The sequence below is a fragment of the Lepidochelys kempii genome, chromosome 23 (genome assembly GCF_965140285.1).
Source record: "Lepidochelys kempii isolate rLepKem1 chromosome 23, rLepKem1.hap1, whole genome shotgun sequence".
Taxonomy (NCBI): Eukaryota; Metazoa; Chordata; order Testudines; family Cheloniidae; genus Lepidochelys; species Lepidochelys kempii.
The window spans coordinates 14,165,985-14,189,094 of record NC_136402.1 but is presented as its reverse complement, the minus strand read 5'-3'; the positions used below and the strand labels follow the sequence as shown (position 1 = coordinate 14,189,094).

General features: G+C 58.2%; 1 protein-coding gene across 2 annotated transcripts; it reads left to right on the top strand.

Moving 5' to 3' along the window:
- The first annotated feature begins 2,077 nt into the window (after nucleotides 1-2,077).
- On the top strand, nucleotides 2,078-21,848 carry U2AF2 (U2 small nuclear RNA auxiliary factor 2). 2 transcript variants are annotated; one of them, XM_073322042.2, is made up of 13 exons: nucleotides 2,078-2,267; nucleotides 9,082-9,217; nucleotides 9,817-9,867; nucleotides 11,309-11,338; nucleotides 11,666-11,769; nucleotides 11,935-12,086; nucleotides 12,976-13,092; nucleotides 16,593-16,731; nucleotides 17,265-17,344; nucleotides 17,868-17,990; nucleotides 19,964-20,059; nucleotides 20,711-20,959; nucleotides 21,347-21,848. In XM_073322042.2, the coding sequence occupies exons 1-13, from the start codon at nucleotides 2,219-2,221 to the stop codon at nucleotides 21,479-21,481; spliced, it is 1,461 nt and encodes a 486-aa protein (XP_073178143.1). In that variant the 5' UTR covers nucleotides 2,078-2,218; the 3' UTR covers nucleotides 21,482-21,848. The 2 variants fall into 2 exon arrangements, with proteins under 2 accessions (XP_073178143.1, XP_073178144.1); XM_073322043.2 differs by having other exon boundaries at nucleotides 2,081-2,267; nucleotides 19,973-20,059.
- Nucleotides 21,849-23,110: the final 1,262 nt, after the last annotated feature.

Sequence of the window (23,110 nt, the reverse complement as noted above, 5' to 3'; positions counted from 1 at the left end):
TCAAGGCCTGAGTCTCATTTAATTATCAAAACCTTTCGTTTCCCTTGGGCCTAAGAATAGCTGCCTCTGGGGTAGGATGGGTGCGGGGGCTGTTTATACAGGAACCCCTTGCCCTGTGCGGAAATGCAACCACCTCTGGGGTAGGGGGCTCTATACAGGAACCCCTCACATGGGGCTGAGATATGGCCCCTCTCAGGTGGGGCACGGGAGCTGTTTATACAGGGATCCCTCACCTGGTGCTAGACATGGCCCCTCTGGGGCAGGAGCTGTTAAGATGGGGACCCCTCACCTGGCACTGAGATGTGGCCCCTCTGGGGTCAGGTGCAGGGCTGTTTTTACAGGGAGCCCATGCCTGGCACACAGAGAGCCTATGGGTGTGATCTTGTGCAAAGCCGACGCAATACCAGGCTAGATGGTCGCATCGGTCTGATCCTCTGTCCCTAAGGGGCACTATCGGCCCACCCTCCCCTTGTGGGGCCAGTGGAGCAGGGGGCAGGGAGACCCACTGAAAGGGGCTGGAGCAAAGATTAACCGAGGCTGTGAACACGCACGGCATGGCTGGGCCCAGACCATCCCTGACCAGGGATGCCCTACACCCACCTTCCCCTTTCTGTGCCATGGTCCAGAATCCCCTCTGGAGCTCAGGAACCCCCCACCTATCCCAGAGGAGTTCTCCAGCCCCTTGGATTGTGTCCCTAGGGTGAGACGCTGGTATTTCGGAGTGGGTGGCTGAATCCATCCTATATGGAAGGAGGAAGGGCGGGGTCATACTGAACAGAGATCCTGGGTTCTCTCCCCAGCTCTGGGAGTGAGGGCTATTGGTTAGAGCAGGAAGGGCTGGGAGCCAGGACTCCTGGGTTCTCTCCCCAGCTCTGGGAGGGGAGTGGGGTCTAGTGGTTAGAGCAGGGTGGGCTGGGAGCCAGGACTCCTGCGTTCTGTCACCAGGGGAGCGGAGTAGAGTAGGGGGCTGGGGAGTCAAGACTCCTGGGTTCTCTCCCCAGCTCTGGGAGAGGAATGGGGTGTAGTGGGCTTGTCATGATTTTGTGGCCCCAGGGCTTATTAATTACAGGCACCTGGGACCAGTTGTCCTCCTGTTCTTCCCTACACTTGGTGCAGGGTTTACCTCCTCCGTGACATTCAGACAGCACCTGGTGCGAAGGGGCCCAGCAAGAACGCTCGACTCCACAGCCTCTTGCCATCCATCTGTAAGGGGGAGCTTCAGAACGCTGCATCCCATCCACCCCCACATTTCTGGCCGTGCCCTGGGCATCAGTTGCCTGGCGACTCTGGTGGGAAAGGGAACACACGAAAACCAGGCCCACAGCCCCTTTGGGGCGTACCCTGCTGCTGGAATCACAGGCACCCGCGCACTGGAGGGCAGACGGCTTTGTCCTGTAGGCCAGCTCTTTCAATGCAAATGGGGGCCTGGCTGGAGGGGCGGACCCGGATTTAGTGGGGTGGGTGTTGGGGGCCTGGCTGGAGGGGCGGACCCGGATTTAGTGGGGTGGGTGTTGGGGGCCCAGCTGGGGGAGAAACAATGTCAATAGGGGGTTGTGGGGCAGGGGCAGCAATGGGGGCTGGGGGTCACTGGGGAACTCAGTGGTGGCTATAGGGAGTTGAGTGTAGTCACGTGGGGGGCTGTGGAGCAATGTGGGGGGGTCTCACGGGGGGCTGGAGGACTCTAGGGCAGTTGGGGGGCGCAGGGAGGATTTATGGGGCTGGGAGTGATTGCCCTTTGCCCTCTTACGCCATTTCCGGCCCCACCCGGAAGTGCTCGATTGCTGGCCCCTCCTCCACATTCTGCGTTCTTTCCTTCTTCGCGGAGGCGGAAAGAGCCGAAGCCTGCGCCCCCCCGTCTCCGGAAACAGCCGAAGCGGCGTCGAGAAGGGCTGGGAGGAGAGGACGGAGCCGAAGAGCTGACGGAACTCCCCGAAGCCGCGATCCGGGCGTGGGCGGAGTCTCCGAGCAGCGGTGCCTGGAGATCCCCGAGCGCGGGGCGGAAGGGGCCGAGCGACGGCGGAAATCCCCGAGCGCCGGGCGGAAGGGGCCGAGCGACGGCGGAAATCCCCGAGCGCCGGGCGGAAGGGGCCGAGCGACGGCGGAAATCCCCGAGCGCTGGGCGGAAGGGGCCGAGCGACGGCGGAAATCCCCGAGCGTGGGGCGGAAGTGGCCGAGCGGGAGGCGCCGCGGCCTGTGCGGGAGCGAGGCAGAGGCCGCGATGTCCGACTTCGACGAGTTCGAGCGGCAGCTCAACGAGAACAAGCAAGGTGGGGGCGGGGCCGGGCCGGGACCAAGCCGGGGAAAACGGGCAGGACCGGGGCCCACCAACGCCTACTGGGCCCGGCCCGCGGCATGCGCTGGGGGCCCCTTCCCGCCGGCCCCACGGCTCCCTCCCCGTCCCATAGCGCCCCCCCGGGCCGGTCCCACGGCTCCCCCCCATGCCCGATAGCGCCCCCCACGGCTCCCCCCCTCGCCCCATAGCGCCCCCCTCGGGCCGGTCCCACGGCTCCCCCCCCCTCGCCCCATAGCGCCCCCCTCGGGCCGGTCCCACGGCTCCCCCCCCCTCGCCCCATAGCGCCTCCCACAGCTTCCCCCCATAGCGCCCCCCTCGGGCCGGTCCCACGGCTCCCCCCCCTCGCCCCATAGCGCCTCCCACAGCTTCCCCCCATAGCGCCCCCCTCGGGCCGGTCCCACGGCTCCCCCCCGCCCCATAGCGCCTCCCACAGCTTCCCCCCATAGCGCCCCCCTCGGGCCGGTCCCACGGCTCCCCCCCTCGCCCCATAGCGCCTCCCACAGCTTCCCCCCATAGCGCCCCCCTCGGGCCGGTCCCACGGCTCCCCCCCGCCCCATAGCGCCCCCCACGGCTCCCCCCCGCCCCATAGCGCCCTCCCCGGGCCGGCCCCAGGGCTCTCTTCCTCTCCCCCCGCCCCATAGCGCCCCCCCGGGCCGGCCCCAGGGCTCTCTCCCTGCCCCCGAGTCTCTTCAGCTAGTCATATAAGCTTCCTAGCTAGGTCTCTCGCTACCCCCATGGATCGGCTGAGCTAGCTTCATAGACCCTCCCCATGCTAGTTCCCTGCCTACCCTATAGCCCTATATGCAGCCCCATAGATCTCCTGCCCTATACACCTTCTACCTAGCCTCTCCCAGCCAACCCCATAGATTTCCTGCTCCATAGCCCCCCAACCTATAGATCTCTAGCCAACCCCATATCTCCCAACACATAGACCACTCCTCGCCTGCTCCTCATCCTACCCCATAGCTCCTATTCCCCTAGTCCCAACACCTTCCTGAGGGCCATGCCTTCAGCATCCCTTCCCCGCCAAGCTCACCCTTCTACAGCCTGCCCTATAGCCCCCTTCCAGTCTGTGTCCCCAACCTCTGAGTGCCTGTCTTATGGCCCCCCACTGCCGCATGGCCTCCAGCCAGCTCTCCTATCTGCCCCCAACTTCTCTATCCCCCTCCACTTCCCCTTTCCTCTGCCAGTGTCCGCCTTCCTGCCCTATAGCATTGCCCGGCCCCAAACTCCTGCTCCACATACCCTCCAGCAGCACCCCTACCTATCCCCCCAGAGCTCCCTGCCCACTCCTTGAGTGCCTGCCCCATAGCCCTCCACCAGCACCCTTTTGCCACAACCTACCAGCCTGACCCTGAACTCCCTGTGCCCCTCTCACTCCAGGGTCTGCACCCCACAGGCCTCTGCACTCCTTCTGCCAGTCCCTCCCCCACTGGCATACCCCCAGCCAGCCCCTGCTCTCTCCTGTCTGACCCTCTCCACTCTGTAGCATCCCCTTGAGCAGAGACACTGAGCTCCATTATTAACCTTAGCATGCTTTGGGGAGGGGGTAAAACATGTGGGTGTGCTCCCTTCTCCCCCCTGGGACTGGGGGAGGGGTTGGGGGAGAGAAGGGCAGTCCCAGCAGACTCAGGCTCCTCAGACTGGGGAGAGAGGGAAGTCCAAATCACCCCCTTTTCCTCCTTGGGGCAGGAAACTGACATCCCCTCTTGGCAAATAAGTCCAATAGGAGTAGGGAGGGGCACACGTCACCATTGGGGGCATTTTGGGAGGCAGGGCAGGTCTACTATCCCCACCCAGCACTTGGATGCTGGGGTGATGGCAGCCATGGGCAATTTAGGGGCCAGATGTGAATCTCTTGCCTGTTACAGCATTGGGTAGGAAGCGGGGGGCTGTGGCTTGGTCTCTTAGGTAAAACCCCTCCATGGGTCGGTAGGTTTCTCTGGCCCAGGACCTGGAAGGGTTTAAAACCCTTTGTGTGACTGTATGGTCATCTCCCTTGTGTTAGGAAGGAAGCACAGGGGGCGTCCTGCTCTGGGGTGAAGATGGAATCAATTCCAAGTCCATCCCTGTATAAAAACAACAAAAAGATCGTGTTTTGGGGGCTTGCTTATGTCAAAGTGGAGGGTAGCTCTGAAGCCAATAGAGCCAGCATCCTATTAAAAGCACAAAGCCTTTATAAATAACCCCTCAGAGGTGTGGGGTATTATATTCCTCGGCTTGGCAAAATTTGAGTCTGTCTCTCTTTTTGTAATTTGGATGGATGATAAGGATTATTTTAAAGCATTTTTTCCTTTTGTTTATGTACATTTTCACAGTTGGGCAAAATTTATGGGGTTTTACCGTTTTTTCTGTTTCCTGACTTAATTTTGAAGAACTGTGAAAATTTATGGGGTTTTAAGCATTTATTTCCTCTTTTTATCCATTTAAATTTTCAGTTGCACAAAGTTATGGGATTTAAACTTTTCTCTCTTTAAATGGTCAGTAGCTCAAAATTATGGATTTTAATTTTTTTCTCATCTATTTGAATGTTCACAGTTGCGTGGAATTGGAGGAAGTGCTGATTTACAATTTTGCAGTTGTGCAAAATGATGGGCATTAAATGTTTTTTCTGTTTATCAATTTAAATTTTCACAGTTGCATGAAATTAGGGGGTTTTTAAGCATATTTTTTAGATTTTTATCAATTTGAATTTTCACGGCCGTGGCAAGTTATGGGTGGGTCAGACAATAACGGTCTAATGCCACCATGTGTTTGGTACGTGTTGAGGTGGGACCTTGTTCTCAAGCAGCGTTCTTCCTACTTTGCTTGTCTGTAAATGTCAATGATTATCAATGAGAATTTTTTCTCCCTTTGGGTGTGTGAAATAGACATGTACTGACATTTACCCATGAAAATCTGTATGTACCTGTCCTGCGGGTGCTAGTAGCTGCCTGTGATGGAAAATCAACCCCGGCTAACACAGTCCTGCCATGATCCTAGAGCCCAGTTTTCAGAGTGACAGTCGGCATCTGTAGGGCCATGGCATGGTTGGGGGAAGGCGGCTGAGTTCTGTAAAGATGGTCTAGTGCTTAGGGGATCCATATTCAATTCCCTACTTGGCTACAGATGCCCTGTGTTGGCAAAAGTCACCTCTATGCCTCAGTTTCCCCATCCGTAAAATGGGGCTAATGCAAGCGACTTCTCCTTTTAAAGTGCTTTGAGATCTCCAGCTGAGAAGTGGTAGTTGGGGAGTGATCTGGAAAGTTGAGACAATAGTGCAGGGCAGCTGAGAAGACCAATATATCAAGAACTGTGAGGTGCTAAGTTACCACAGGTCCTGGGGGCCAGATAATTATCGTAACTAGACATGGGGGTTAGTAGAACTCTGGAGTCCAGATGTTCCCTCACTGCCTCGCCACAAGACCAGCTGATCTCCCCGAGATCAAGCCACGCTGGTAACTCTCTCTGTCACGCCCCCGGGCTGAGCTGAGCAACCTAGTCTCTAGGACGTCCGGTTGTGATTGAAACAGGGCCCAGCTTGCTAGGTGCAGCGGTACCAAGTGGGATCAATAAACTCGTGCAGTTGAGGACCAAGGGTGGGGTGGCTGAATGGTTCGGGAGCTCGGTAATAATCCTGGAGGTTGTGGGCTCGAGGCTCGCTTGACTGCCCCCTGATCAAAACGGCCTCTGGGGCAGTCAAGGGTGGTCTCTCCTTCACAGTCCCGTTGGCTCTGAAACCGTCCAGCCTGAACTGTGGCCTGATGAGTCATTGATGCCAGGGAGCGTTGACTTTGCCCAGGGTCAGCGGATAAAAGGGTGGGTGTTCTCCCTGCTTTGTAAACAGGTGTCAATGGGCCAGGGGCTCTCCCCTGTTCATTCTAGACAAGATGGAAACCCAGCAGTTCTGGTTGCTTTCCAGACTTGGTCACTATCATCCCTAGCTCTTACCTAGAGCTTTTCATTTGTAGATCTCAATGCACTTCACATGCTTTAGTGTATTTACGCTCCCAATGCCCCTGTGTGGCAACGCTGTGGGGAAATGGAGGCACAGACTGGTTAAGTGACTGAACCAAGGACATGCAGGCAGTCTGTGGCAGAGCAGGGAATTGAACTGGGATCTCGACTGGCGCCATAGCTGCTGGCCTGGCCTTCCCCTCTCGGGCTGGAAACCCACATCTGGGAGTGTGGATTATCCCTGAGCTGAAACCCCTCCCCTGCTCTGGCTCCCAAGCAGGTGCCAAAACCACTCCCTCCCGCTGCTCCCAGGACTAGGAATGGGGTGCTTCACACTCTGCCGTCTGTCTTGCACAGTTCCAGAGCTCGCCAAGCCTGTCCACCCTGCCACCACCGAGAAATCTAACCCCCTCCTCTCTCACGCACATGGCTGGATCAACAGATCAGTCCTCACAAACAAGGCCTTGTACAGCCCGGCCCATGACACCAGCCTTTGTTTTCCCTCCCAGCACAGCTGTGGGCTCTTGGTCTGGTCCCTGGCCGGCACCTGCTCTGTTCTGGAGCTTGGGCCTTCCGCTCCCTCCTGGCTCAGACCATTTCCATTGTAAAATTGAACCCTGCAGAGCCTATGGGACATGAGGGAAGGTGCAGTTCAAGGCCACTGGAGCTGGGATTGGGGCCCTGGGGGTGTTGCAGGGGCACCTGAGAAACACAGCCCTGGTGGTTAAGTCATAGAATCATAGAATATCAGGGTTGGAAGGGACCTCAGGAGGTCATCTAGTCCAACCCCCTGCTCAAAAGCAGGACCCATCCCCAATTAAATCATCCCAGCCAGGGCTTTGTCAAGCCTGACTCTTAAAAACTCCTAAGGAAGGAGATTCCACCACCTCCCTGGGTAACGCATTCCAGTGTTTCACCACCCTCCTAGTGAAAAAGCTTTTCCTAATATCCAACCTAAACCTCCCCCACTGCAACTTGAGACCATTACTCCTTGTCCTGTCCTCTTCCACCACTGAGAATAGTCTAGAACCATCCTCTCTGGAACCACCTCTCAGGTAGTTGAAAGCAGCTGTCAAATCCCCCCTCATTCTTCTCTTCCGCAGACTAAGTCTAGTCCTTCCCACTCCCAGTTTGGTGATGGAAATTGAGGCACTGTCGGGGGAGATGGCAAAGGGGAGCTAAGGGGCGGGGGGTGGATAAAGAGGGGTTGGGAAGGTATGGAGGAGGTGGGGGGTTGGGGAAGGGGGCCAATGGGGCAGGTGGGGGTCTAGGGGAATGGGGGCTATGGGGTGAGGGGCTGGGAAACTATGGGCAGATGGGGGGGCTTGTGGAAGGAGAATTATGGGGGAGTGGAGGGGGCACTTTGGGGACTTGGGAAGCTATGGGGCAGGTGGGGGGCTGGAGGAAGGGGTGTTATGGGGGGCTGAAGTTATGGGGCACATGGAGGGAAGAGGATGGCTGGGAGAACATGGGCTATGGAGCAGGCAGGGGGCCAGAGGAGAGCTGTGGGGGTGACTGGGAAGCTATGGGGCAGGTGGGGGGCACCCATGATGCCCCAGGAGCCGTATGCTGGTATATTTGAATAGTGTCTTATTTTTTTACCTTCAAACCTTTTTAAAGTCCCCCCTCGAAGCGTAGTTTCTCTAGTAGCAGAGCCTATTAAAAACCCGGAAACCTGACCTTTTCCCCCCCATCAGCTGAGATGGGGTTGGCAGATGCTCCTTGGCGCTTCCTGAAATCAGGCAGGAGGTTCGCTCTGGGGGGAGGCCCACATAGCAGCTGGGGGGCGCTGAATCTGGGGCTTAGAGAGCAGGATACGGTGGGGGAGAATATAGCTGTGGTTCTGGGGTAGAGGCGCTGTTCAATGTCACATTGACAGGGCAAATAGCAAAGGCAAACAGCAGAGCCTGGGGTGTATGAGGCAGCGAAGTCCAGTGGTTAGATCACCGGCGTATGAATCAGGACTCCTGGGTTCTCTCCCGGCTCTGGGAGAAGAGTGGAGTCTAGTGGTTAGAGTGGGGGAGGAGAACTGGGCATCTGCACTGCTGGGTTCTGTTTCCTGTTGGGTCAGGTTTACAAAGTTAGTTTGGTGCCTAATTCACTTAGACTCTGCTACCTTCCCTTTTGCCATCTAAATGTGGCCTTTGTTCTTCTCGCTGGGATTAGAGGGGGAGACCCTCCCAGTTGGGGGGCAATAAAGTAGCGATCAGTGGGGAGCGGCTGGTCTTATCCAGCCCAGCAGGCATGGGGTGCGTGAGGATTTCGTCTGGTGCTCCTACGGGGCGATGGATCGGGTGGGGACGGTCGGGGGAAGGCAGAAGGGGGAGCAATGGATCGGGTGGGGACGGTTGGGGGAAGGCAGAAGGGGGAGCAATGGATCGGGGAGGCTGCATGGTAGGTGGCATCGAGGGGAGAGTTGGCATCAAGGTTGCGTCCTGGCATCTAGGGCAGTCTGTCCCTGCTCTGTGGGTGTGGGGGGACGCTCCTTGGATAGAAGACCTTGTGGTTCCTTGTGGCTGTCTGCCTGGCTGGCTTCCCTAGGGGGCTTGTGCCACCTCCATCACGAGGCAAAGTGTAGAGGTGCAGCCCCCAGAACTACGATTCCCAGCATGCCATGCAGTGCAGCATGGCTGCGCCTCTGAGATGGAGGGAGTGTTGCATGCTGGGAGCTGGAGTCCCTCACATGCTACATCCGGCAAACTGGAGCCTGTCATTGCAACTGGACCTGCAGTGGAGCCAGGCAAGGCCCAAGCCCCCGTGTGGGGAGACTGGTAGCTGCGGGGTGGATGGGACACTGAGAATTGGGGCGGGGGCTTGTCTCCCCTGCTAACCTGCCCGCCCTCCCCCCGCAGAGCGTGACAAGGAGAACCGTCACCGGAAGCGCAGCCATAGCCGCTCGCGGAGCCGCGAACGGAAGCGCCGCAGCCGCAGCCGGGAGAGGCGCAACAGGGACCAGCGCAGTGTCTCGCGGGACCGCAGGCGACGCAGGTAGGGAGGGGCAGTCTGGGCCCCAGAAACCCTTTGTCCCCCCCATCGCTCCTCACTGGTGCTGTGGCCGGTTCGAGGAGTCAGAGGGGGAATGGCTGGCCCCAAGCGCTGGTCTTGAGAAGAGATCTGGGGGGCTGGGAGCCAGGACTCCTGGATTCTACCCCCCAGCTCTGGGAGGGGAGTGGGGTCTAGTGGTTAGAGTGGGGGAGAGGGACTGGGAGCCAGGACTCCTGGGTTCTATCCTAGCCCTGGGAGGGGGGAAGGGGGTCTAGTGGGTTAGAGCCGTGGGGGCTGGGAGCCAGGACTCCTGGGTTCTATCCCTTGTTCCCTCTAATTTTTTTCCATCCATGTGCAGGTAATGTGCGGATGTGCACCACCAGTAGAAACACAAAAACCTAGAGAGAATATATTTTTAAAAAGTTCCCATAGGGATAATTACTCCAGCCAGGACAGGTTAGGCATTTTAGAACTCACTGTTCTCAAAGAATTAAATGCAAGGCTAAGAGAGAAATAAAATGATGAAATGCATAGACCAGTCAACAAACAAAAATAACACACTTTGAAAGAGTCAAATTACAGAGACTATATGTGCATTGCAGGAAGAACCAAGAATTAACAACAACAGCAACAACACAAGTATGTGTTGGGAGGTGAGTGTGTCAGAGACGGAGACTGTGTGTGTGAGAGAGAGAGACACAGAAACTGGGTGTGTGAGAGAGAGAGAGACCCAGAGACTGGGTGGGTGTGTGTGTGGGTGTGTGTGTGTGTTGCTGGGGAAGTCTCTGAGAGATCCGTGTGCTCTCTCTTTAAGGCACTCACTCACCAGAAAGCTGGTTATCTAGACGGCAGCCGCTCTCCTGCTCCTGAGCCCTGTCCCCCCTCCCCTGCCCTGCGGAGATGGGGTACATGGGCAGGGGGGAGAGGGACACCCTGATATCAGTGCCCCTCCCCGCTCTGCTCAGCTAGCAGGAGGGTCCCGCGAGCAGCTGGCCAGGAGTCCAAGGCGGAGGGCAGGAGCAACATGGCTGCAGAGCAGCCGGGGGTTGAGGGGCGCAGCGAGCACACACCGCTGAATGCGCACGGCTCTGCTAATCAGTGTGCGGCACTTGATTGATTCCTGGGCAGCTACGCAGCTTGGAGGGAACACAGGTTCTATCCCCAGTTCTGAGACAGGTGTGGGGTCTAGTGGTTAGAGCAGGGGGGCTGGGAGCCAGGACTCCTGGGTTCTGTTCCGGGCTCTGCAGTAACTTGTTCTGTTACCTGTATACGTGTGGGGGGAGAATAAATCTCTTTACCTCTCTCTATCCTCCTGCTGTTAGGATACCTCTCTCTATCCCCCACTGGCCATTCTCTGGGGGACATTCTCAGACATAACTCCCCCCTGCCAGGAGCTTTGGGGCGGGCCCAGCGCACTAGGAGTCCAGGCGGTGCAGACCGAGGGTTCTGCAGTCCCGCGTGTGCTGCCACAGGGACTTTCCCTTTGGTGGGCTGACAGGCCGGGGCCAAGACACAGGTCCAGCGAGACCTGAAAGGAGCCGATTGGGTTACCCACAGCCAATATTAACACCCCAGGAGCTGTGTGCCAGGGCCCTCCCCCGCCTACGTTACCTCCAGCCGGCGCTGTCCTCTGCCTCCCAGTGCCATTCCAGCTGTTCATAAAGCCTGTAAAACATGGCAATGGCCCTGTAACATGGTCTGAAATTCTTGGGGGTTCGGGGTGGGACAGGACATCCATGTAAGCCCGTTTGGGGTGTGGGGGTTATTGCATCTGGAGCTCCCCTGGTTGAGCTGCGTGGAGAGTGCATTCGACACTTGCTCTGCCCTTAATTGGAAGGGGAATTTTGACAGGGATCTCTGAGCCAAGCGTCAGGCTTTTGGGGGAAGTCAGCGGAAGATTCCTTCCCCTGTTTGATGAATCGGGTCTCTCTCCTGGTGGTCCTGTAATGCCCTGACCCAGCCAGTTCTCCAGTCGCCCCCAGAGTCTCTGAATGGCGAATGCAGGAATGAAATCTCTGAACGATCCTTTCAGCAGCCGTAAAGAAGCAGGAAAGGGCACCAACCTGACCTTTTTTTTCCCCCTCCCCTCTGCAGGTCACCTCTAAATCTTGCTGGCCCCTTGAGGTGAGTGCTGTTCTCTCAGGTAGGGAAACTGAGGCATGGGAGGGACTGGCTTACCCCCAGGGAGGAGGGATTCTGTGTCAGCAACGGTAGAGCATGGCTGCTCCATGCTGTCCCCTACTGGTCTAGGCGCTCGGCTCTTGCCTCAAGCTGCTGCTGGGATTGGCCAAAAAAGAGGGCAGGGCTAGTGGGCTGGGAACTCTCCCCAATCCTGAGTGGTGACCCTGGCTGGGGTTGGATCAAAGCGTCTCGTGGGGTAGAAACCGTCATCCTAGCCCAGGCCAAACCTTGCCCCTCCTGCCCGGTGACGCGTCTCTCCTCTCTTGGCAGCCGCTCCCCCCGGCATGAGAAGAAGAAGAAGATCCGCAAGTACTGGGACGTGCCACCGCCTGGGTTCGAGCACATCACTCCCATGCAGTACAAAGCCATGCAAGGTATCTATCCTGCCTAGGTGCCTTCTGTCCGAGCAGGGAGCAGACCTCTGCTGACCGCCCCAGGCCTCCCTCTCTCTGCCCCATTGCCCCCCACTCCCCATCGGCACGGGGGCGGGGCAGGGAAATTGGCTTTTGAATGCGTGGATTGGTGTTTCTCTCTCCTAGCCGCGGGTCAGATTCCAGCCACAGCTCTCCTCCCAACCATGACCCCCGACGGATTGGCCGTGACCCCCACCCCGGTCCCGGTGGTCGGCAGCCAGATGACCCGACAGGCCCGCCGCCTCTACGTTGGAAATATCCCCTTCGGCATCACTGAGGTACTGGTGGCTTCGGCAGCCCAGCTGCTGCTCTCTCTTGTCCGTATGTCGCCCGCACTCTTTCTCTCTCTGTCTGGGACCCGTCGAGGAGCGCTGGAAGATATAACCTTTCTCCCCAAAACAGGGCAGCACTAGCAGCAAAGGAGAGCAGAATCCATGGAGCGAGGTTGATGCCATGCAGCTAAACACATAAGCGGCTTTGGGGCAAACACTAACCGAAGCATCTCACTGGGGCCGACTGCCTGAGCTAGGTGGCTGAAGGGTATACCGCTCCCTCAGCTACATGATAGCCTCCAGGGGGGAGATCAGTCCTGAAAGCCAAGGAGGCCTGGGGTGCCTGGGTGGGGAACTGGGACTGTGTCTGTGAATGCTGTTGGCAATTGGTAGCTGCACGTGTCCCAAGCAGGCTCAGGTCTCTGTCCCTGTGACACATACAGACGGGTCTCTCTACTTACCCGGTGAGCAGTGCAGTTTGGGTCTCAGTAATTTGCCCTCTTCGCTCCTGGACGTGGTAACGGTAACGCTGGCGTGGTTTTAACATCCTCCGCTCCAGTGACTTGCGAGCCCTTTCTTTTAATTTGTCCTGCCTGGTGACAACTGGGGCCAGCACCCCTTCCAGATAGCAGTAGGGGAAGTGCTCTCTTTCTTATTATTTGAATTTGACTCTCGCTCAAGCAAAAAACCAAGATCAAAAAGTTGTTTCCATTTCTTTTTAAAGTGAAAATTGTGGGGCTGAAATCCCTCGTAGCACAAAAGTTTGCTACCATCACGCAAGGCAAGTAGGCTGTTCCAGTTTTCCCACCTGCTCTTTGCTATCTATTTGAAATTCCGGGCCTACTGGTTTGCTGCCCTACATCGCTTCTTCCCCCCCCCCCCCCTCTCTCTGCAGGAGGCCATGATGGATTTCTTTAATGCTCAGATGCGTCTTGGCGGCCTGACCCAGGCCCCTGGCAACCCCGTCTTGGCTGTGCAGATCAATCAGGACAAGAATTTTGCTTTCCTGGAGGTGAGTCAGCTTTTCGTTCTGTCTGTACAGCGCCTGGCACAATGAGGCCCTGGGGCTCCTCAGCGCTCCTGTAACATACCCAGTTGTCCAATTCTGGTGTCCACAAGTCCAGAAGGATGTTGCTAAATTTGAGAGCATTCAGAGAAAAGCCACGAGAACAATTAAAGGACTGAAAAACATTCCGTATAGTGAGAGACTTCAGGAGATCAATCTGCTTAGTTAGGAGGTTAAGGAGTCACTTGGTCCAGTCTCTAAGTACCTAGATGGGGAACAGAGATGTGATCATGGGCTCTTTAGTCTAGCAGAGCAAGGTCTAACCTGCTCCAACGTCTGCCGGTTGAAGCTAGACAGATTCAGACTGGAAATAAGGCATACATTTTTAGCCGTGAGGGGAATTCACCACTGGAGCAAACTACCAAAGGTCAGGGTGGAATTTCCAGCACCGGAAATCCATGCTGGCTGTTTTTCAAACCGATCTGCCATGTTTCAAACAGGAATTATTTGGAGGATGTTCTCTGGCTGTGTTATGCACTAGATACTAGATGATCACAGTGGTCCCTCTCTGGCTATAGAATCTGTGAACCTGCCTTGTAATGAGACGGCAGAAACTTAGTCGATTTAGTCTCTCCGGAGATGGTTCGAAGGGGGATTGGCCCTCAGCTTGCAAGCACCTCCCTGGGGAGGAGATTTCTGCTGGCAGAGGACCCTTCAGTCCAGCAGAAAGAGGCAGGACCAGGAAGATGAAGAAACAAATTCCGGGGCCCCGGGAGGAGGATGAGCCATTGGTGCAATTGACCTAGGGTTGGGGTAGGTTTGCCATCTCTCGGCTGGTCGAAATTCAGACTGGATTCTTCTTCTGAAAGCACCTCTCGAGCTCCCCCCCCCCCAAAAAGTTACAGAATCAGAAATACCAGGCTGGAAGGGACCTCAAGAGATCGAGTCCAGCCCCCTGCACTGAGGCAGGACGAAGTGTCCCTAGACCGTCCCTGATGGGTGTTTGTCCAGCCTGTTCTTAAAAACCTCCCTTGGAAGCCAGTGCGACCCCCTGGCCAGTTAGTCCCCATTTTGCAGCTGTGCTTTGGCTCCCCGTCTCCGAAGGGAAGCACTTTGCGCTTTTCTTTTTTGGAGTTCGTCTGGTTGATCTCAGATCCAGTTCACGGTTGTTTGGAATTCTAACCTCCAAAGCGCTGGTGACCCCTCCCTGCTCAGTCTCATCTGCAGATTTTATAGGTGCATGCTCCACTTCGTTATCCAAGTCACTAACAAAAATATTGCCTAGTACTGGACCCAGGACTGACCCCTGCCGGACCAGTCTCCCAGTTTGACAGCGACCCATTGCTAACTAGTCTGAGTGCTGTTCTTTGAACCAGGTGTGCACCCACCGTACAGGAATTTCATGTGGAGCTCCTTTCCCTAGTTTGCTTGTTAGAATGTCATTTGGGACTGTCAAGCTTTGCTAAATCAAGATACTTCAGGTCTGCCGTGTCTCCCTGTCTGGTAGGCCAATAATCCTGTCAAAGAAGGCAGTTAGGTTGGTTTGGCAGGATTTGTTCTCGCCAAGTCCATACTGGCGATTTCTTGTAGCCCTGTTACCTTCCAGGTGCTCACAAATTGCCTGTTCAATAATTTGGTTTCATAATAGCTTGTAGAATCAGTTCTGGGATCACTGGGTGAGGTTGTCTGGGCTTAGGCCAGACCTAGATGATCCCAATGGTCCCTTCTGGACTTGGGAGTCTGTAAAGGGGATGTAGAGTCCATGCTCCAGGGTGGTGTTTGATTGCAGCAGGGACAGGAGGAAGATTGCACCATGGCCCGTAGTGCGTTATGGGTGGGTGTTGCCCATGCGGCGCGAGATACAGAACTGGATCTAGTCTGTCCTAGCAGGGCGGGGAGCATACTGGACTTAGTGGTCTGCTCTGGGGCAGCATGGCAGTGGGATTACTGGCTGAAGGGGCCTGTAGCGGGAAGCTGGGCCCCACCAGTAGCCGGTGGAACTCCTTTCCACATGATGGGACTGAGGCCAGGATCCGTTCAACATTTGGAGGGAGGATGAGACATTGGCGGGGATAACGGAACATTTGCCATGTGTAAGGGAAGGAGTGTGATCCAGAGCCAGTAGGGGAAAATGTTTCCTCTTTCCTGGAAAGTTTCTATTTTTCAGCAAAAATTTGGATACCCGAATATTTTGGCAGAAAACTGAAATATTTCAATGCTGAAAGGCCGCTGCTTTGCCTCATGGGAGTTGTAGTTCAGGGGGTGATTCATGCTCCCAGTCTCCTCTATATCCTGGGCCACCTGTTTGGACTCCATCTTCCATAATACACCCTGGGTACCCTCTTGGAGAGGGGAGGTCGTGCATTAGGGGAGTCCCTGGCTGTGTAGTCTGGCCAGCAGGGACCCAAGCCTGTAGATACAGATAAGGGTTTGAGGCAAGGGAACTACAGCTCCCATGGTGCACCGTGCCCTATCCTCTTGGATTGGGAAGGCAGTGCATCCTGGGAGTCCCATGATGCACTGCAACCAGGGAGATGAAGTCCAGCTTGTAGAGGTGAGCAGAGTTTGCTTGCCTGGAGTCTACACCAGCGTTAAATAGGAATATTTTGGTTTTGGGGCATTTGGGTTTTGTCTCAAAAATGTATTTTTTCCCAGGAAGCAGGTGCTTCTCGTGCAAAACTTTGTTTTGCCAAAATCCCTGTTCTCCGTGGAAAATCAGTTTGGGTTGAAGTCATTTCACCCACTCTAGCGTGGTGGACACCCCACCCTGTCCCGGGGCATCAGCCAACCACTAGGGCTATGTCTGCATGGGACAGCTAGCCTGGGCATGAGCAACCGGGCCGCTTGGCTGGACCCGTGGTGCTGCGCTGCTCTGCGCGGCTGGGCCCGGGTTCCAGGGGTCTTTGTGCAGAGATGTTCTAGGATTTGGAACTCATCTGGCCTGTAGGGGAATTGTGGGAAGGCATTGGAGGGTTATCAGCGCTCACGTGACTTAGCCTGCATCCTCACTGCAAAGTGGGCAAGTTCCTGCCCAGGTTCTAACCACACACACCCCCAGCACGCACCTGGCTTCTAGCCCCCGCTCCCCTCCCCCCCATCCTTCCCAGCTGGGTCACAAAGCTTAGACTTCAAGCACCAGGTCAGAGGGTTTTGTGTGTGTCTGGAAGGGGGTGTTGGGTCAAAACTTTGCTCAGAACCTGGATTAAGACACCCCCCAGCGATGGGCTGGGACAGGGCCAGGTTATTCCGGACGTGGCCAGTAGGGGGCGTTGTGCAGAAGGCAGTTGACACAACAGGGGTCCTGCGTAGCTTGGCTTGTTTTCGGAGACTGGGTTAGGTGGGCAGTTGGGCAGCAGTCCCGCTCTGGGGGGCGGGGGGGGGAGAGGGGCAGATGTGGGCCGAATCGCTGGCGGATCACGTGAGCGCAGGGGCTCTGGGTTGTGGCATGCATGCACATTAAGTTCCTCCATGTCCCTCATTGGCTCCCCTCCCTGGTTCTCCTGCAGTTCCGCTCCGTGGACGAGACCACCCAGGCCATGGCATTCGACGGCATCATCTTCCAGGGGCAGTCGCTGAAGATCCGCCGCCCCCATGATTATCAGCCGCTGCCCGGCATGTCTGAGAACCCGTCTGTCTACGTGCCAGGTGAGTAGCCCCCTGGCCCCGGTGTGGGGCCAACAGGGGTGAGTGGGCCTGCACCTTCTTCCAGAGGGCACGGGGGCAAGGGAGATCAGCTTACCCAGGTCAGCCAGGTGCCCAGCCCTTCCCTAGACACATTCTGCATGGCATCGTCACGTACGCCCGTCTGGGTGTGGGGCAGCAGGGCTTGGGAGGCTGGAGAAATTGGAGGGAGGGACCAGATGCCCCCGATAAGACTGAGTCCAAGAGTCCACTGGGGGCTGGTTATGTAGGACCCTTCTCCCTGCACAGGGACACGGCCCTTTGGGGCTGGGGTGCAGGGGCTGATTATAGGGGGACCCCTCGTCTGGTGCTGGGATGTGGTCCCTCTGGGCTGGGGTGCAGGGCCTGTGACTCCAGGGACCACCACAAAGGTGGCCCTGCAGGACGAGTGGGGGCTGCGTTGCCGTCTCATGGGGCGTAACTGCCTTGCAGCTGCTCCAGAGCATGCAGGACAGTGTGGGACACCCATCGGTTCCCTTCCCTCTTCTCCCCGGCAGGTGTCGTGTCCACCGTGGTCCCGGACTCCGCTCACAAGCTCTTCATAGGGGGTTTGCCCAACTATCTGAATGACGATCAGGTGAGCACGGGGCAGCGGGCGGTCCCCCTCCGACAACGCCCGGGTCAGCCCCACGGGGCACCGGGAATGGGCTTTTCCCCGCAAGTCGCTCCGGCCCGCTGGCTTCTCCGCCCGCATATCCTGGCTCTCAACACCCATCTGCTCTGGTTTGAGCCAGAGCTGCCCTCCGAGAGTGGGGGCGATGTGAAATCTTTGCTAGGGAGGGCTTTGAATTACAGCAGGCTGCAGGGGTGGCGTTCAACGCTCGTCACGCCTAGCCACGAGACAGACCCATGCCAGGCACTGCCTGGGCATCCAACGACCGAGTTGAGGGGGGAGCATCATGCCAGGTGCCCCCTGGCAGCCAAAGCCCAGGGGAGCCCGTTGTTTTGGGTGCTGCCTGGGCACACAGTGAGAGCCCACCCTGCCCCAAAGAGCTCCTGGGCTACGCAGACAAAGAATGGGAGGGTAAACTGAGGCAGGGGTGTGTGCCCAGGAGTCCTCGCTGCCTGCCCGCCCCAACTGCCCTCCCCGTCCGCCCCAGGTGAAGGAGCTGCTGACTTCCTTCGGGCCGCTGAAGGCCTTCAACCTGGTGAAGGACAGCGCCACCGGGCTGTCCAAGGGCTACGCCTTCTGCGAGTACGTGGACATCAACGTCACAGACCAGGTACTTCCCAACTCCCCCCTCCTCCGCCCGCCTCTCCTCGCAGCTCTGCCGCCCTCCGAGGGGCCTGCGTCCGCCAGCCCAGCCAGCCGTGGGGGTGTGTGCGTTCTCCTTTTTTTTTTTGGTTTTCTTTTGTTTGGTTTTTCCTCCTCCCCTCCTTGAGCAGGTGAAATTTTTTTTCCTCCACCCCTAGGGAGCGCCAGCCTTTCTCTCCTTTACAGCTCCGGGGGCCCCCATAGGCCGCGCCTCGTCGCTGTGATCGCCTCGTTTTCTCTCCCCCCACCCCCTTTTTCCCCCCTTCTCCCCAATCTTAGCCCGAACAGCGGCCACAAACCAATCCGAAGACCCCAGCTCTGCTCTGTCCATGCAAGCCGGTAAGATCCCCCCCTCTCCAAATAAAACCCCCCCATCAAATCCCGCTGTGGCCGGGAAATCTCCTCCCTTAGCCGCAGCTGCCTCCAGCGCCGATCCTGACTTGCCCGCGTCGGTTGCAGCCTTATAGAAATCTCTTCGGACTTTCTATATAACGGTGTTTTCTCTTCTCCCGCTGTGCTTTTTGTTATAGCGGGAGGAGGAGGAAGAGAACCGTAACAGCAGGGGCCCTCTGTGCGCTGCATTCCCAGCGGTAGTTGTTCAAATGCAAGTATATGTATAATTTTTTTTAATGTATTTTTTTTTTGGATTTAAAAAAAAAAAAAAGCAAAAAACCAAGCAACCAACCAAACCACCCCGCCCCCGTGCGCCCCTTCAAATCGCCCCCCACAAAAAGTCAGCCCCGGCGCTGGCGGGAGAGGGGCATCCTGCCACAGAGAGGGTCCTTAGATGCGCGTAACTTCATAACCCCTCCCCCAACTCTCTCCCCCCTCCCCCCACCCCCGGAGGGCTTAGAAAGAGCTGGTCTAATGGTGCATGCTGGGCGCGAGACCTCGGCGCTTGGGTGAGTTGCGAGAGGGTGCGTGTGTGTGTGTGTCGTCCTGCCCCCAGCCTGTCTGTGCCCCACAACCCCTTCTGTCCCTGCACCCTTCTTTCCACTTCCTGTCCCAAACCTGACTTGGGTCTGTCTCCAGCCTGCCTGGGTCTCTGTGGCTCCCCCCACAACATCCGGCCCTTCCTGTCCCCAGCCTGTCTTTCAGACCTGCGCCCCCTTTCCACTTCCTGTCCTTGGCCTGTCCTTTAGGCCTGTGCCCCCCACCACCATTTCCTGTCCTTTGCCCCCCCTGCGGCGCCCCCCACTTCTGTCCTCAGCCTGTGTTTTGGACCTCCATGCGCTCCCCGCCCTGTCAGGAGCCTGACTTGGGCCTGTCCCCAGCCTGACTGTGTCACCCCATCTTTTGGGCACATGCCTCCCTGTGCCCAGCCTGTCTCTCGGGGCTGTGCCCTCTCTCCACTTCCTGTCCCAAACCTGACTTGAGCCTGTCTGGGTCACTGTGCTGTGGCCGGCCCCCCCTTTGCACTTCTTGTCTCCAGCCTGTCTGGGTCCCCACAGCCCCTCCTCCCCATCCTCCACTTGGTCTTGAGCATCCCCGTCCCCAGGCGGTCTGTACTCCTGCCCCGCACCTGGCTTTTTGGGGGCTGGGCGCCCCCTGCTGCGTGGGGAAATGCAGCAAGGTTGCGCAGTCGGTCAAGAGCTTCCCCTGCCGGCCTGGTGAGGGGGCGTCCGTGGCTGGCACCCGGCCCAAGCGCCCCCCGCTGGCTGGACTGGCCATGTGCCCGTGGCCTGGGAGGCCTTCAGAGACGCAGGTAACGCAGCGCCCCCTGGGGGAGAACAGGAGAGCCTTCGGAGCCGGCTGCTCCTGGGCTCCCAGCACGAGATCGCTGCGTAGGCCAGGCGCCCCGGGGGCAGAGGAGAGCTGCGTGAGTGTGTGCGCGCGTCTGTCTGTCCATCGCCCTTCGCGTCTGTGCTGATTGCAGCGGGGGGCCGGGGGGAGGAGCAGCCCGCTGCGGCGCTGGGAGCAGCCAGATTCATTTCCCCTCTGATTTCGAAGGCCATCGCCGGGCTGAACGGCATGCAACTGGGTGACAAGAAACTGCTGGTGCAGAGAGCCAGCGTCGGAGCCAAGAACGCCACGCTGGTGAGTGGGGGGGTGGGAGCCGGGACTCCTGGGTTCTCTCCCCGGCTGGGGGAGGGGAGTGGGGTCTAGTGGGTTGGAGCAGGGGGGCTGGGAGCCAGGACTCCTGGGTTCTCTCCCCGGCTCAGGGAGGGGAATGAGTTAGAGCAAGCGGGGTTGGTATCCCAGGCTAGCTGGGCCCTTCGGTCTGATCTAGTCTAGCAATTCCCAGGCTCCTAGAACGGGTGGGGCAGTTTTCCTTTCCCCTCCCCCCTCCCTCCCCAAACAGAAAACGTGATGCTTTCCTCCCGCGTTATTTTGGGGTGCCAGGGCCATCTTCGGGAGGTCCCACTGGGTATCTTACTGGAGAGGCTGCGGGTGGGGTGATTTCAGGTGCCTTATGAGGCTTCCAAGTTGATTCGGATGGGGGAGCCCCCTGCTCCTCCTTCCCAAAGGGCAACGGGCTCAGGCTCCCGGCAGATGCAGGCAGCGTCCCGCCCTCGACCGCCAGGGCTGAGGTTCTCCGAGCCCCCAGGGGCAGGGTGGCAGCCTCCCTCAGATCCCAGCACTAGGGGCGAGGTCGGGGCCAGGACCAGCAGGCCGGAGCACAGGGCAGTCTGGCTGGGAAGGGGCTCTCGGGGCCAGTGCGTAACCCTCCCCCTCCGGTCTCCACAGAGCACAATAAACCAGACCCCGGTGACGCTGCAGGTGCCCGGGCTGATGAGCTCGCAGGTGCAGATGGGTGGGCACCCCACCGAGGTGCTGTGCCTCATGAACATGGTGCTGCCCGAAGAGCTGCTCGACGACGAGGAGTACGAGGAGATCGTGGAGGACGTGCGGGATGAGTGCAGCAAGTACGGGGTGGTCAAATCCATCGAGATCCCCCGGCCCGTCGACGGCGTCGAGGTGCCCGGCTGTGGCAAGGTGCATGGAAGTAGGGACTAGTGGCGGGGGCGGGGCTCAGAGCCAGGGCGCATGGGGTCTATCCCTGGCTCTGGGAGGGGAGTGGTTGGTCGTGGGGGCCGCTGGGAGTCAGGATGCCTGGGTTCACTCCTTCCCCCTCCCACCACCCACCCATACATGTATATCCAGGTCGAGGGGGTGGGGGTGGGGGTCTAGTGGTTAGAGCAAGGGAGGCTGGGAGTCAGGACTCCTGGGTTCTCTTTCCAGCTCTGGGATGGGAGTGGGGTCTGGTGGGTACAGCAGAGGATGGGGGGGCTCCTGGGGTGGGACAGCGTCAACCTCGGCCCCCGCACCCTCACCTCCACGTCTGGCTGGCACCGTAACACCTCCCCTCTCCGCCCCCCCCAGATCTTCGTGGAGTTCACCTCGGTCTTCGACTGCCAGAAGGCCATGCAGGGCCTCACCGGCCGCAAGTTCGCCAACAGAGTGGTGGTCACCAAGTACTGCGACCCCGACTCCTACCACCGCCGCGACTTCTGGTAGCGGCCGGGCCGGGCCGGCCCTTCGGCCATGCAGCGGGTTTCTATTTTATGGCCAAAATGGTTTTTTGTTTTTTGTTTTTTTTTTTCAATTGTTTTCTCCCCCCTCCGCAAAAAGAAAGACCCCCCCCCGATTCCCTCCCGGCCCCTGAGGGCCCCCCCAGCCGACGGCTGCCAGTAATGGTTATTCCGTAGTAGAGACATCTCCTCGCGCCTTTCTGTGCCGTTGCGTATTGGCTGAGAAGGATTTCCTTGTTCCACCCACCCCACCTGTTCTGTTATTCCCCCTCTCCCCCCGGCCCTCGGTGTGCATATGGAGTGTCTACCGCCCCCCCTTTATTTCCCGTCGTAATTAAACACTTTTTCCAATCCCCCAGGGTCCGCCCGCCTGTGTCTGTCTCCACGTGGCGCTGCCAAGTCAGGGCTCAGCTCTCCGGGGCAGCTGGAATGGAGGATGTGAATGCCCAGGAATGGGGGGTGTTTGAGTTGCTGAAACAGACTGGGGACCCCTCGGGGGCTGGGATCGGGGGGGTGCCCCGTCCTGCCAGCTGCCGTCCAGGCAGAGAGGCGCTGAAGTCGGGGCCACGCCCAGGAAGAGAGTGGGAGAAATCCCTGTCTGAAAGAACTTACAATCAAGAGACAAGGCAGGCTATGGGGGAGGGGAAACTGAGGCACGGGGGGGCTGTGCCTTACCCGAAGGTGTTGGGGTGGGAGGAGGACCCAGGTGCCCGCTGGGACAGGCTGTCCGTCCCCATCAAGAGCAAGTGCTCTTCTAACCGCCCCGCACAGCCCCTTGGGAGCCAGCTCTGGATGTGCGTAGCTATAGTAGGTTGTCATCGCCATGGGGCTGAAGCCACCAGACGGGGGCGTCACTGACCCACACACTGGCATGAGCCACTGCTGTCTGCTCTCGGCCCTGCTCCGTTAGCCAGCGGCTCGCACCCAGAGCATCCACTCGGTGCTCTCTAGCCCACCGGCTGGCACCATATAATGGCAGAGATTCCAGCTCCCAACCTCCATGGCTGAGAGACACACAGGGCGAGTTGTTACCTTTGGTTACAGCTGGGGGCAAACTGAGGCACAGTGCTATAGAGGACAGCCCCTTAGATCAGTGGTTTTCAAACTTTTTTTCTGGTGACCCCGTTGAAGAAAATTGATGCCTGTGACCCAAAAGAGCTGGGGCAGAGGGTTGGGGAGCAGGGGTGAGCCCTGTGGGGTGGGGCTGGGAATGAGGGGTTCAGAGTGTGGGAGGGGGCTCTGGGCTGGGGATGCAGGCTCAGGGCTGGGGCAGGGGGTTAGGGCATGGACTTACCCCGAGCAGCTCCCAGTCAGCGGCAAAGTGGGGGTGCTAAGGCAGGCTTCCTGGCAGAGAGGTGGAGGTCCAGTTTGGTCCCACCCCCATGGCTCCTGCACCGCCCCACAGGCCTCATTAACCCTTTTGTGCATCCTGCAGCACATGGGGAAACTGAGGCAGGCGCTGGCTGGAACCATGCCCAATTCTCAGTGCGTCACACCCGCTGCCCTCACCTTGCAGCCGGTTCCAGGGCGGCCATTGCTGAGTGCCGCCCCTGCCCCACACAGCAGGGCTTTGTTCTCCAAAACCTCCCAGGGAGCTGGGCAGGGCAGGGGTTGG

What these genes read in the sequence shown, in the direction of transcription:
- U2AF2 (XM_073322042.2), top strand. Translation starts at nt 2,219, where the DNA reads ATGTCCGACTTCGACGAGTTCGAGCGGCAGCTCAACGAGAACAAGCAA. An exon ending in ACTATCTGAATGACGATCAG is followed by an intron (nt 17,345 to 17,867) that starts GTGAGCACGGGG and finishes CGTCCGCCCCAG; the next exon opens with GTGAAGGAGCTGCTGACTTC. An exon ending in AGGTGCCCGGCTGTGGCAAG is followed by an intron (nt 20,960 to 21,346) that starts GTGCATGGAAGT and finishes CGCCCCCCCCAG; the next exon opens with ATCTTCGTGGAGTTCACCTC.